Genomic DNA, 15,087 nt, shown 5'->3' on the forward strand with positions numbered 1-15,087 from the left:
AGACATTAGAAGTGCAACAAGACACAAAGAACAGTCCATTAGTGGGGCCCAGTCTTATATGACTCTAAACCCACTCCCACTGCACTAGCAAGTGTCCCGACAAATCAAGGAAGACAGGGAGGGAATAAAAGACAAGTTAGATTATGGTATGCACCCTCACTGCTCTACCGGAACAAGGAAGCAGTAGCCATGGCGATCAACAGAGGCTTTAGGATGAGACTGTGGAAGACAACGGTGTCCATAACTTTAGAAAAGGCATCAGGGTGGAATGAGAAAGCCAAACATGGATGCGTTAAAAAAAACTCACACTAACTCTGACCCTTTGATTTCAGTTCCATTAGATTTGACTTTATTGAAGCCGCACTGGGAAATTTCTGACAGTATTACACTACGCTATAATGTTAGCAATATATAATATACAAAATAAAGTAATAATCATCATAATGATAATAATAAAACATTTTAGAAGCACCATTTAAAACACTCAAGGACACAGAGATAAAGTGTTATTAAATATCAAAAGTACACATCACATGTTGATTAATTATAATCATTTATATGCTCATCTCACTTGTCGTTACCCGACCTGTTGACTGCATCTTCTATTTATGCCTTTATTTACTGACTGCGCTGCCTTTTCATGTCTGCGCTCATTTATTTATTTCCTCTACTGTCTTGTCTGTTTTTATAAACTGCCGGACGACTGAATTTTCCTGCGGGGGATTAATAAAGTACGTCTTATCTCATCTCATCAGTGGGAAGTGAGCAGAACAGGGAGAAAATGTGCGCTGACACGACACACACGATTACACATGTGAAATTTAGTCGGGACATGACAGGCTCGGTGAGAAATACAGTGAAAGAAGTGAAAGTGCAAATTACTAGGTCTGCAACTAACGGTTATTTTTATAATCAATTTCTTATGTGATATGGAGCAAAGAAGAAAAGTATTAACAGAAAGTATTAACATTTAAGAAGCTGAAAAATCACAGAACACGCAAACTGATTTGGAATAGTTGACGACCAATTAATCGAATAATCATTGACGCCATTAACTAAATTGTTAGAGTGCAAATTACAGAGACAGTTTTGACAGTTTTTATTGTTTAAAACCAGGAAAACACATCACACACGACGCAACACAACATAATGGATGTGAACAGCGTTGTTTGCCTGCCAAAACGGCGTTGACGTCCAGATGGAAACGGCATGAAAGTTCCCTTTAAGGACGGCATCGTGTCAGGAAACATCTCCATCCACACGGAACTCCCGGAAACGACTCAAAACTCTGTAGTACATATGACGGCACTGTAGTTGCGTTATTCCCAAAAAACAGAGAAGTGTCGATTCCGTGTGCATATGTAGCGACTTTACAGACCCCCGGCGACTTGTTTTTCTTTTCCTTAAGGATCGTATTCGCTGTCTACATGGAATCGCAAGGCTGGCGTTTTGAGATTTTCCCACTGTGGGAGGCGTTTTTGTGGGACGTCTATATAAAGTATCGCAGGTCTTTCCTCCCTGGACATCCAGCACTGTCAGTAGACCACACCTGCACTGAAACTGCCTCATTCCCTGTGCAACACTGCAAATTATATCACTGTCTTCCCTGTGAGTGCACTGTTGTTTATACTGTATATAGCGAAGCTATTCTCGTTTGTCTTGTTTTCATTCGATTTTGCTACTTGGACATATTTAGTCTTTATTTCCTTACATTATTTCTACATTTTTACTCCCCATATTATCTTATTAATTCATTAGTTCAACTCAAAATGACTGTATCTTTGTCTTCTTGCAGCCAATGTTCAGTGAAAACATGGGCGGGCCTTTCATCATCGTCCACAGCGTGTCTCACGCCCAGGCCGGCGTCCACACCATGGAGGTTCTGCTGCTCCGCATCCAGATGGACCCGCAGGAAACCAAAGGAAGTGGACAATCGGTGTCCCTGGACTGGATCACAGTCGCCAACACCGCAGCACAAGGCGAGTGAAGCACTGAATCTCCTCGTGATTCACATAGAATGACGTATAGAACATGCAGTAGGTTGTTCTTCGCGTCTGTCACAGTGTAAGAAAAACACCAGTAATGTAGACGTGGCCTGCCTTTTAATGGGCTTTAATTATCAAATCCCAGCTGAGCTTAATGTTTTCTGATGTAAACATTTGTCAAACACATTTTCATTAAATTGACTAATGAGTCAAACTAAAAAGAGAAATGGTCACTTGAGAGTCTCCTCCTCATTTAGCTGGATTTCAAGATGCAGCACTTTGATAATCTTATGGTTTTATCTACAAATAAACATTGTAAGAAAACAATCGTAGCATGGTTTCTGGTCAAATTTGAACAGCATTTTCGAATATTTAGTCATTTCTTTCACAGTTTGTAAGGATAAGTACTAAAATGAAAAAGATAACCAAAACATTTATATTTATTTTGTACTTGAACAAAATATAACCAAGAAATCTGTATTTATTGTGTAAGAATAGGTATTAAAACAAAATATAACCTCAAAACGTGTATTTATTTTGTGAGAATAAGTAATAAAATAAAAAAGATAACCTAAAAATGTGTATTTTTAGTGTAAGAATAAATACTATGTACAACTAAATATGGCAAAATCTGGAGTGAAGTTTCAGCCATGTGATATTTCAAGGCATTTTTTTGCAGAAAAATAGGCTGATAGGATGATGTAGTTATCAACTGTCGAGCAGGAAATCACTCTAGACTCCAAGAGTTTAACCGAGGACAAAATGTCTCTCCACTTGAGTCTCTAAATCGTCTGGTCTCTTCATGCAGGTCAGGAGAAGAAGTATGAGGTGAGGAAGCAGAGAGTCCTCCGGGGGAAGGTGGTGCCTCACTATGCAGCGGTGGAGCCGCAGGGGAAGGGACTGATGGTGGCGTCGGAGAAACCGTTTGTCTTCACGCACGTGGACGGACGTCCTGTGGAGCAGCCTGAACCAGAGGCGATGGAGGTGGACAAGATAGGTGGGTCTCAACTCTGCAAAGAAAACATTGTGTCAGGACACGAGTTAATCCCTCATTGTAACCTAACCACACTTCATTTCATTGGCTTTTTAATGTAACATGAAGGACATTTACTTACATAAAAGGAGATAATAACACATATAAAGGTTTTTATACAGATATACTACACTACTATATATATATACAGACAGAACTCCAAATGTGTACTTCTTCATGTATTAATTCAAGTATTGCTTCACATATTTCAAACAGTTTTTCAAGGCTTTTTAAATATCGCATTTGACGTAGTTATTGGATGTGAAGCACAAAATATTAAATCCCTTGTTTTTATCGCCTTGACCTCTAAATAAGAGGTGTTCGCTTTGACAGAATTTTTTATTTAAAAACACTGGCTCTCGAAAAATTAACACAACAGCCTTTAAAAGCAGGAGGAGTCATCACTGATACTTCACGGTATCAGAAATGACTCAGAAATGAGTTTCTGTCCCATTAGGACCAGGTTTTGGTGCTGACAAAGCCTGAAAATGTCTGAAAGACACACACTCTCACATTAATGTGTGTCTCTGTATAAATGTCTCTAATCGATGCAATGTTTTGAGTGTTTTTCAGCTTCTTAAATGTGAATATTTTCTGGTTTCTTTGCTCCATATAACAAAGCATTCCTTAACATTCAATCATGTTGGTTTGTGTGACAGGTTTGGGAGACATCTTTCAACATTTTCTGACATTTTATGGACTGAACAACTAATTAAGAATACTAAGAGTTGACAGATTAGTTGCAGCCATATATGACAGAATATTTTCAATTCATTTCACGGCGTGATGTCCAGATTTTGTTCATAGCTTTAACTTTAAAATGAAATAGTTTTGTCTCTATTGCAATGAATTATCACAAATATTCATAATCTAAATATTGATGACAATTGTGATCGCCATAAGTAGACCCAATTTCTGCCAAAAAATGCCACACACTGGGCCTGAAACGACGAGTGAATAATGTGGTATAAAAGCATGGAATTCATCCCTCTCCAGTAATTACAGTGTGTTTCATGGTTACAGTGGAATTATTGACTTGGCTGCACTCTTGTATCTCACATACTCTCACTCTGTCACCACATCACGGGGGCGGTTTTCACACCCAGCTGAACTTTTCTCCACAAAACACTCGACTGAACAGCTGAACAAAACAAAAGTGAACGTCCGTCCGTCCGTGTGCAGCCGCTTCTTTTGTTTGGTTTTGTTTGGTTTTTCTTTTTAAACCTTTCAATGTTTTTTAACACAGTTACATTTAAAACCTCTGAAAAATATTTTTGACAAAGGTCTGAATACACACATAAAAAAAAAGGCATGGGTGACCTTGACAGAGCTGTGTGTGTGTTCTTGTATGGGTCACTTTGTGAAGACCAAAAAACCTCTAAACCTTACGGAGTGAGGACATTCTGTCACCCTTGCAAATGTGTGTGTGTGTGTGTGAGGTCCAAAAAACTTACTTAGGTGAGGTATAATGCTTTGTTAAGACTGTCCATATGTATGGAAGTCAATGCAGTGTCCTAAGAAGAATAGCTACACAAACCTGTGTGTGTCTGTTGGTGCAGATGTAGAATAATGGCAGTGTTTTAGCCAAACCTTTCATCGGTGCTTTGCTTCTCTTCTTCTTTTGAAAGAGTAAAAAGTGTATTAGACGGTAAGAGAGGAAGCAGCTGACGCAGTACAGAGTACAGAGTAAAGTGTATTTATACACAAACAGGAGGAAAAACAGTGTGGTTAGAGTCTCTGAAATTAAAGTGGATGTTGTGTTTTTTTGGTCGAAATTTTCCATTTGCTGGTCACGGCGGGTCGACGGTTTACGGAGTTCAAACAGAAAAGTGTGAAAGAGACGACGAGTGAAGAAAAACAAGCGGCGCTGAAGTGAAATGAGAGATTTGGCAGCGCTGCTCTTTTTTTTTTCCCCCCCTTTTTAGTTTCTCTGTTGATTCAGGCAACAACAAAAAGGTGATAATGATCATGAACACGTCGTCTCAGTTCCTCACTTTGCTGCCAGATATGAAGCAGTTTATTTTATTTTTTTTTCTTAGTTTCATCAGAACTGGACTGTGTGTCAGTGTTTAAGACTGTGCCAGTAATCACACAGTGTTACTGTGTGCAGTATATGACACTTTCAGGCTCACCGCTCGCTTTAAACAAGCGGTTTATTGTGAGAATATTGGCACAGAAATGTGTGTATGAAGCTTGGACTAATCTGGACAACATATTGATATTATATCTAGAGCTGCAACTAATGATTATTTTTTATAATCGATCAATCAATGGAGTATTTGTTTAGATCAAATGTTGAAAAATTTTGATATTTTTTGTCAAAAAAACAACAGAGAATTGAAAATTCACATTTAAGAAGCTGAAAAATCAGAAAGCATTTTTTTTTAAAATATTTAAAAAACAGAATAATTGATTATGATTGTAAGTAGTTGACACTTAATTAAGTAATCGATGGTAGCACTTTTCAAAAAATATGCATGGAATTGACAAAATTAAATAAAATCAAGGCACTTAACACGTCTTTAATTTTAACCCTTATTATTTGTTTTATTGCAGAATTTGACCATATTTACAATCAATTTTGTTGTTTCTTACACACATAAATGTACTTTATTTAACATTAAAAAGCCAAAGAAATTAAATGTAATCAGAATCACAATCTGTATTTATTGCAAGTACAGTTACACATACAAGGAATTTGACTTGGGTGTTTTGGTGCATTTATATGGAATAAAAAATAAAAATAAAAACCCTAAGATATAAAATATTTGAATATGGTTTGCGACGCACAAATCTGCATTTGTTAACATTTTATTTTATATAGAGAGTGTATTTACAGTGTATTGTCCCTCTCAGTCGTTGAGAAGCACAAACGTCTCAAAAGAAAACTTTGCACAAGTCCAGAGAAACAACCTTTATATCCACATATATCTCCTATATATATTTGGATATAGACTTAAAACATGCAGATATTATTTATAAGCCATATTGCTCTGCCTCACTATTTACACTTACACTCTATAATAGAGGGCGACATTTACATATTCAGTGTGTTGCTGCCTGTGTGTGTGTGATGCAAAGATGAATAATAATCTGTGGTAGAAGTTACCACAAATAAATAAATAAAACAAAAACATTCAGAAATACTTATATTGGTTATAGGGCTGCACAATATTGGACTTTTTGCCAGTATGTCAATATATCTATTTGGGTTTGTTTTTTTTACCTCTGTCCAACTGCAAAGGTCATTTAGTCTCGTCTGTAGTGACATTTTGTGTAGATATCAATTTTCTTCATTGAGCCACATAAATAAACGTAAAAGAATAATAGTTGTAGAGGTCACAAGCAAGTAAGACAAGGAGGAAGCGACGGTCCAATAATATTAACTAGTGCCTCATTATTAATAGCGAGGAAAAGCATCCACTCTGGATTTATGTCTTCATTTTCAGCTTAATCAGATTGATCATACTCATGCACAAGTCAAACCTGAGTCCTAAAATTAACCAGGTTCTCAGAAATGAGGTTCTGTCCTTTTAGGACCAGAGTGCTGGTCCTGACAAGTTCAGTGATTATGCCAGAAGAAAAAGAAGAAGCATGCACTCTAATATGATGACGGCAGACTCATCTGTGCAGTCAGACTCGTTAAAAGCATCATTTTGCTCTTGAAAGCTGTCGTGACGTCAGTGTGTATTTATGAAAATGTTTATTGTTGAACTCCAGAAACCTCTGACTCTTTGTGAGAAAACAGTGACTCAAAGATGAGGCAGCGGAACTGTTTCCGATCAATATGATAGCACAGTTTTTATTTCATTCATGGTTATGTTCTCATCTGTGTGGACACGAGAAAAAAAGAGAGACCTGGTGTTCATCCATTCATTACACGGCCCCGCTGACCTTCCTTCTCTCATTCATACGTCAGCTCTCGCGTCCACCAGCACTCTCTCTCTCTCTCCCTCTGATAAATGATTGTGTTTTTCATTATGGGCTACCACCACACAGTACAGGCGTCGTCGGGGATGACTGGAGAAAAAAAAAAAAATCAGATGGATGTAAATCTGCGACCTGCTGAGGTGCATGAAGAAAATGACAGAAAATAATTGAGAACCAATCTGGTTAATATAATGAAAGAAAGTGACAGTTTTACGTGACAGTGTCTTAGTCAGGCTATTTTCTTAATCTAGTGAATTCTGTCCACGTAAAAGTAGTCAGTGATGAAAGACATGCTGTATTTTTACACAGTATGTCTTCAGCTCATGACAAATGTCCCTGTTCATTTTCTTAATATCAAGAGATCCCTTAAAAGAACCAAAAATCATTAGTCAGCACTTGGCTTGGCTCCGCTTCAGAAACAACTCTCTTTCGTTTCTTGGCCAGTGGCCCGACCGCTGCACTAAATCTGATTAAATGTGAAAGTGGTGTTGGAGATCTCATTCTCACCAGCCGGAAAACACATACTCTCCTCCATTCATCCTCGACAGAGATGACACAAAAAAATCAATTGGTGTTAATGGTTTGAGATTAAAGCTGGTGTTGGCTCATCGCTGCAGAAGTGCTTCACTGTTGAGCCTCATTTGTACATCATTATATCTTTGCATTATGGGATATATTTTTACATTTGGCACCTCTAATATCCATCCATCCGTATTCCATACATCTGTCCATCCATTATCCCATTTATCCAACCCATACCCAGAAATCTGTCTCAACTCTGGGGGAAAAAGCCAGGTGTATTCTGGCAGACACCTCCAATCCCCTGCCTTTGAGGTCTGGGAGGCACTACAGAGTTCCCCTGGCAGGCAAACATATTGGTCTAATACTGGCCTGGTATTAAGTATTCTTAACTTCACAAAGTGACCACTCTTGTTTTTATGACAGTCTCTTATCTTATTTTAACTGTGTGGCGTTTATATGACTTCCTCTGTTTCTCCTTTTATGATTTTCATGCAGGTGAGCCAAAGGCAAATTTCCACAATACAGTTCTATTCTATTCTATTCTATTCTATACATCCATCCATCCATTCATACAGTATATCCATCTATACATCCATCCATCTATTCATACAGTATATCCATCTATACATCCATCCATCCATTCATACAGTATATCCATCTATTCATCCGTCCACCTTTTCACAGCAGCCATTTGTCAGGTCATGGTTATAAAATCACAGGTATGAATAATCAAAGTAATGAAGGCTGAGTTCCATTTAGCTTCCTCAAGTTCACACGCCGGTTCACTGTTACACTGTCCTGTCTTACTTGACCTGAACAGAGCCGTTATTAATGTGATCATGAGTGTGTGACCTGTGCCTTTCCAGATTAAAATATTATGTCAAAATGGCTGTTGTGCAACGGACTGATGACCAGTCCTCTTGTTCTCCTCTCAAGCTATAATAACTGATTTATTGTAATAGACTCCCATCTGAAATGTCAGTGAATATTCTGCTGTAATTTCCCCCTCAGTTCCATCATGCTGTCACTCATCCGTGTGTGTGTGTGTGTGTGTGAGTGACTCAGTAACAGCTGGCACAGAAACTGCCATTAACTTTATTACCTCACATTTCTCTCCCCTGTTTCAATTCAGATGCCATTTACTTCTGGCAGCAGACAGCGGAGGACATCACCGTGTGTGTGCGCATGCCTGAGGGTGTCACCAAAGAGGAGGTGCAGTTCCGGCTGACACCAGACAACATCTCCATTGGAGTTCAGGGTTTTCCTCCTCTGCTGGAAGGTCAGATGTATGGAAGTGTAGACCCTGAAGGCAGCACTTGGATCATCAAAAACGACAAAAGGTTTGCAGCCTGGCATCGACACAGTTGCTGTCCCTAAATTGATCTCTGAATGTGAGCACAATGGAACACCGCAGCGTATATAAATGACATTCTCTGACAGTTTTTATCTTAAAAAAAACATACATCTCACATATTGTACCCATTTAATGTCCATTTTAGTTATATTTTCTGGGAATACATGGAACATTTACATTGTGTAAAAATCAGATTTTAGTCGGACTGAGATGAAACTGATTCACTAGCACTAGCTTATAGAGAGATGCAGCGTCACGGTCAATAAATCGAATTTCTCCTCCGCATATTTACCCGGACTTGGCAAGTTGTCCGATTGCCTGACTCAGTCGGGCTACATCTGTAGTACATGTAAACATAGTGACTGAGACAGATTTATGACACTTTTCCATTATACAATTCTAGCATGACTCAGCTCCACTCAGTTTTATAGTAGGGATAGTACCTGCCGCTTTTTTTAAGTACCTGCTCTGGTGAGGTTCCAAGCGAGCTGAGCCAACACTTAAATGTGGCGTCAACAGACTGCTTGGCCACTGATTGGTCACAGAGCGCCGTCACTGGAAGAGTCATGAGCGTGACGTCCGACACAAGAATCAAACCGAATAATGCGGAACTGTAGATCAGATAAAAAGACTTAAAAATCCTGAAAGCATGCGTTAATCTCCAACATTTAGCAAGGGAATTTCTAACATCTCAATATTTAACAGAGGAGTCTGGTGTATTTAGCGACAACACAGCTGAAAGCCGGCGATCGTGAGCCCAATTACAACCCATTCAGTCGTGTTTCAGTTCAGAAATGTGTCAGACGGAGTCTGCGCTCTGGTCATGCAGGAAGAACCGAATCTTAATCTTTTTAATGAACTGATTCTAATGATTCAGTACACTGAAAACAACTGCTTTGCCCGTGTCTGATTCCAAACCGAGTAGAGTAGAGCTCAGTGGTGCTAGAACTGTATAATGGAAAAGCACTATTGGAATTATGAGCTTGGTGTCTTGGTTTGCGTCAGGTTACTTAAATTTAGTGTGTGTTTCTGAATTAATTTAAGCTGTTTTTAATGTAAATAATAGATGATCTGTTTCAGTGGTTGACCAATTATCGGAGAGTTGCGTGCTTTGTTAGACGGGGTAAAAGTGGCTCTGTTAGTAATATATAGGTTGTATTTCTACCGATATGTCTTGCTGCACGCACTGGAGCCTAGTAAGTTGAACCTCAGTCAGGTTCACCCATGATTTTCCAAATATGGTCTGAGAACAAAACACAGCACACTGAAGAACAGGAAGGGCAGTGATTGCTAAGCAGCAGACGCAGCCGAGGGTTTGAAGGTGTTCTGGTTGTAAAGCTCTATTTTCAGACTTTTATATAACAACATTCACGTTGATTCACTGTGGCATAACACTAAGGAATATTAAAAAAAAAAACATCGACACATGGTTTGAGCAGTTTTCATAAGCACTGATTCTATTAATCTACTCGTCAATACAAGTTGCGTCATATCCCCTATTTTAAGAGCCTTCTTCTGTGTCTCTGTGAGCTCTGTCTTCTTCCTCTTCCTCCATTCACTGTAAAAAACATGACGTTACAAAGCCTGTTTGTTAGTTTCCTGGTAACTCTCGAAAGGTTTGAAGGCTGAAGTCTAAATAGAATAGAATAGAATAGAATAGAAATACTTTATTCATCCCCAAGGGGAAATTGTTTTAACAAAGCAGCAATACAAACAATATTATAAACATAAAATGTAAAATGTGCAACAGTAAGAAAAGAAAAAAGTGCAATAATAAAGGAGTGGCATAATGGAGTGCAATGTCATACTGTACATTGCTGTGTCATACTAATACTGTACATTGCACTCAGGAGTATTTGTCCTGGAGGCTTTATTTCTTTATTTTTGTAAATAAATCTTATCCCGGCGGATCTACCAAATTTAGTCATTTAGCATTTACTGCATGACATGTCCAGCCTGTGACCTTTTTGTTTTGCTCTTCATATCTGCTGATTGGCAGCTGTGTGTATATCCGGACACACTTTCATTCATTTAATACAGCTGTTTTTCCATGGACACTCAAAGGACATATTAGTAGCCAAACAAAATGCAAATAAGACTCGTTTCGGTTTGTTTCCATTATGAGCTAAATTTGCATTTGTGATGTAAATCTATTCGGAGGAAACGCATCTTTGTGCATTAAGCTTGTAGATTGCATTTGCATGTCCTTTGACAATGTAAATATGAAGGCCAAAAAAAAAAAAGGAAAGTAAAAAGCACTCCCCGTCGTGATATCGAGCATGTTTTTCTATATGGACATTAAGTGATGCTCTTCATAGATCAGACAGCTGAGCACCATCCTGCTTCCCTTTGTCCGGAGCTGAATTAACAAGCTGCCCTTTGTGTCGCTCTCATATCTTCTTATGGTTCTCCAGCTTTACACGTGGTTTTCTCCACGACAATAGAGAAGGATTGATTCAGTCTTAGGCTGGAGCTGCAGTGTGCGCTCACTGTGAAGCAGCAGGTTCTTTTTATTCCTGGAAGGAAAACATCACGATCAGTAGAAATAAAGCAGTGTTGAATTGTTATTTCTTGGTTAAAAAAAAAAAAAGGGAAAGCATTTCATCCATCATTTTCCTGTCATTTTCTTGTATAAGGTCATGCAATAACGTTGTAATAGTGTATTAAAATTAAATAGAAACATGAGTCCCTACATCAAACATTTCATCAGCCGTATGACCTTGAAAATAAGGATGTGAGGGACATAACGAGGATGAATTTCAACTCTATAATGTGGTAAAATATAATTGTTTAATATCCCAAACATTTTTATGTGAAGTAATTTCCTGTATATTACATTAGAAATATATACATTATCACCATAATTACTGCATTGTAATATAAAATGTTTCTAATTGGAATTGTATTGATTAGCTGGTTAATTGATAAAGCCAAATGACAATCATAAGTATCAGTAGTAGCTACTGAACTGTTATATTTGGGGATAGACTGATACCATCTTCTCGTGTCGGAAAGCTTTTAAAAAGACATTTGTGCTGATGCATTTATGACCTAACCATAACCGGCTATTTCAAAAACATCTTTACAGCATGTTACCCATGTTTACTTAAGACTTAACATTTTATTTTTTCGTTTTCCAAGCCAGTATTAGAATTTATTTTTTTTGGCCCAAATGTTGTATCAACAAATCCCTATGAGTCTTGGAGAATCCAAGGAGCCACTGGGAGAACTTTCTACTCCCCAGTTAAACCAGAATGCATTAGTGAGATTGTTATGCATTCAGTGCCAAACTACATACACACACACACACACACACATAATGAAGCCCCAGCGTGACTCACCATGTCCTTGTTGCTTCACGGAGAAGAACAAACGCTCTGCCGTGACTGTTAATTCTGATAGGAACATGTGAGGGTATCATGACATGTAAGACATGCAAATATATACTCATACCTCCAGAAAATATCATTTTATTCAAATGTATTTTCTAGAGCTGAATTTTCTTCATTTCTTTGCTCTGGATCACAAAGAAATCATTCAAAGTTATTCATTTTCGTTAGTGGACAAAACATTTGAGAACATCATCATTTCCAGGTTTGACGAACACCGATCAACATTTTTTTTTAAGGTTTTCTGACATTTTATGGAACAAGCGATTAATCGAGAAAATAATCGACAGATTAATCAATTATGAAAGTAATCGTTAGTTGCAGATCTAGTATTCTCGTTTTTTTTCCTTCAATCCTTGAAGCCTGATCTTTATTGAATTAATGTCCTTACACACAGTGCATCCTAAACAGCTCATTATTGGCTCTGTACTGTAATAAATAATAAACACATCTTATTAGTTATAGAAATGAATAAATCAAATCGAAATGTCTGTGTTTTCTGCCTGTATGTTGCGTTGTATTTGCGGACATGTGCTGCTTTCCTGCTTTTTTGGATTTGTGAACTTGAGTTTGTTTTTCCTCGATTTATTCTGCTGCTCGACTCCAAACTGCTCACTTCCTTCTTTAGATAGTATTTGGGTGTACGCAGCTCTGTCTGCCCTCCTCTGACCTTTCTCATCAACACTACATTATATTCCACTACACTGCTCCTGATTGGATGTTTACAGGTTGATTGCTTCATTCTCATTTGAGGTGCACTTCTTGCTCTCGTACAATTTCTGAAAATGGCGTAAACCAGAGTTCTTAAAAAAAATGTTTTGAAGTGTCTCACCGATCGTGGCATTTAGGAAAGAGGAGTGACTCGACTCTTCTTGCTTGTAAATGCTAACAACTGAAAATTCCTGTAAAGCAAATGCTGCTAGTGGCTTAGAAGCATGGTTCTCAAACGTGTGTACCACCAGTGGTACACAAGATTCCTCTGGTGGTACTTGAAGGAAAATCAGAACTACTGTTCTAGTGTATATACCGGAGCATGTGATCAGAGTGGAGCTTTAATAATAAATTAAATAATAATAATTAGAGTCACCTTATCTCGCGCTCCATCTTAATTTAATTTCACTAAACCTTCAGTATGTGTGTGTGTAGGTATACAACTAACGTTTCTTTTTTTATTTGATTCATTTGTCAATTTTTGGTCCATAAAATGTTCATGTTTTTCCCCAAAAACCTATATTTTTAATGATTTCTTTGTTATATGGAGCAAAGAAAACAAGGACATATTCACATTTAAGAGGCTTCAAAAGTCCAATTAATCAATTATCAAAATAGTTTACAATTAATTAATTTAGTTATCAATTAGTAATCAGTTTCATCGCTTCAGTGTTCCGCTCCTCCAGAGGACGAACCCCAACATCTCAAAGCAGAGGATGTTACTGATTTATTTTAATTATTTGAAACCAAATAATTAAACAAACTTTCTTAATCATTCTTAATCTTAATCTTAATCTTAATCACTTTGAATGAGAAATGTCATATGAATGTGTGTCCACAGCCTGGAGGTGACGCTGGAGAAACGCAGCGAGGTACCTATGTGGCCGGAGCTGGTGATCGGCGACAGGAGGGGTGAGCTTGTGATGAACGAAGAGCAGGCCGCTCTGATCCATGAAAGACTGACCCACCTCACATCTGAAGACCTGGTGAGACCTCAAGCTCAAAACTTTTGCTTTCACTTTAGTTTCTCAGGTGTCGTGACCTTACACACATTGTTTATTCAATCCACCTTTTAGCTTCACGTCTTTCCTCTCTCCTACGTGGCCTCTCAACTCTGTCACTTTGCTCTTCAGCTGCTCAGAGACCTCTTCATCCTGACGTCTTGCACACATCGTCACACTGTCCCCAGAGTCGCCACTCCCAGTCTTACGTTGGACAGCATTTTAAGCCACTTCCTGTCTCGCACTCATTTTCCACTAGTATCATCAGGGTCCACTCAAGGCACACAATACAGATCAAGCCTTTTTTTTTACATGTTAATAAATGCAAAACAAGTGTTGCCATAGCCTCTGATTTGTATTACTCTTTCTCCTTTCTGTGCAGAACGGAAACCCTGACAAGGACAAGCCCGCTTGTAACATTCAAGAGCTGGAGGACTGTGATGGGTTCCCAGAAGACAGCTCCAGCCTCACACACTTTGACGGAGAATCACTCAAGCCCACTCAGGTGGTGAGTAACATCTCACTGCTTCTCTCGCAACCACTTTGAGTCTCCAATCCTTCAGGTCTGAGTGATCCTGTTTAACATTTTCAGTCATTTCGGCCGTCTCCTTCCATTTCTCATTCCCCCCTCAAGTGTGCTGTTGGCTACCTGATGCTCACTGCCTCTGTGAGAGCCTGTTTTTATTCAGCCCAGCTCCAAGCGAGCCTGTGAGCCACTGCTGGCTTTGGCTTTCACAAGCCACTCAAGCAAAGAGCACCCCATAAGCCCAGTAAATAAGGAACATTCATGCCCACTTCATCTGCATCACCTATGTGACAGGAATAGTAAGAATAGTAAGAACTTGCACCAGTGGAGCTGGTTTTTATATATATATATATATATATATATATATATATATATGTGTGTATATATACACATTTTTTTATTTTTTTTTATTAACTAATTTAATTTAAACCAAATTCTCACTTTACCCATTAAGAGACTATTTTCCATTACTAAACAAAGAACGCACAAGCTAACATTCTTAAGTTTTTTTTTACAGCAACCTTGAAGAGCTGGGGCTTGAGGGTTTGCTAACATTTAATTTGAAATTCTACACATTCATTGTATTTTTTTTTTTTACCATTTTTTTTTTTACTTAAATATCGAAAGGATTAATAA

General features: G+C 38.2%; 1 protein-coding gene across 1 annotated transcript in view; it reads left to right on the top strand.

Moving 5' to 3' along the window:
* The window catches only part of nudcd1 (NudC domain containing 1), a 32,912-nt gene that overhangs the window by 8,009 nt on the left and 9,816 nt on the right, over positions 1-15,087 (top strand). Inside the window, exons 4-8 of the mRNA XM_058619615.1 lie at positions 1,796-1,979; positions 2,794-2,982; positions 8,603-8,810; positions 13,766-13,910; positions 14,308-14,433. Coding sequence (XP_058475598.1) covers positions 1,796-1,979; positions 2,794-2,982; positions 8,603-8,810; positions 13,766-13,910; positions 14,308-14,433 — 852 coding nt within the window. The remainder of the gene's footprint in view (positions 1-1,795; positions 1,980-2,793; positions 2,983-8,602; positions 8,811-13,765; positions 13,911-14,307; positions 14,434-15,087) is intronic.

Source organism: Solea solea, chromosome 20, assembly GCF_958295425.1.
Source record: "Solea solea chromosome 20, fSolSol10.1, whole genome shotgun sequence".
NCBI classification, from domain to species: domain Eukaryota; kingdom Metazoa; phylum Chordata; class Actinopteri; order Pleuronectiformes; family Soleidae; genus Solea; species Solea solea.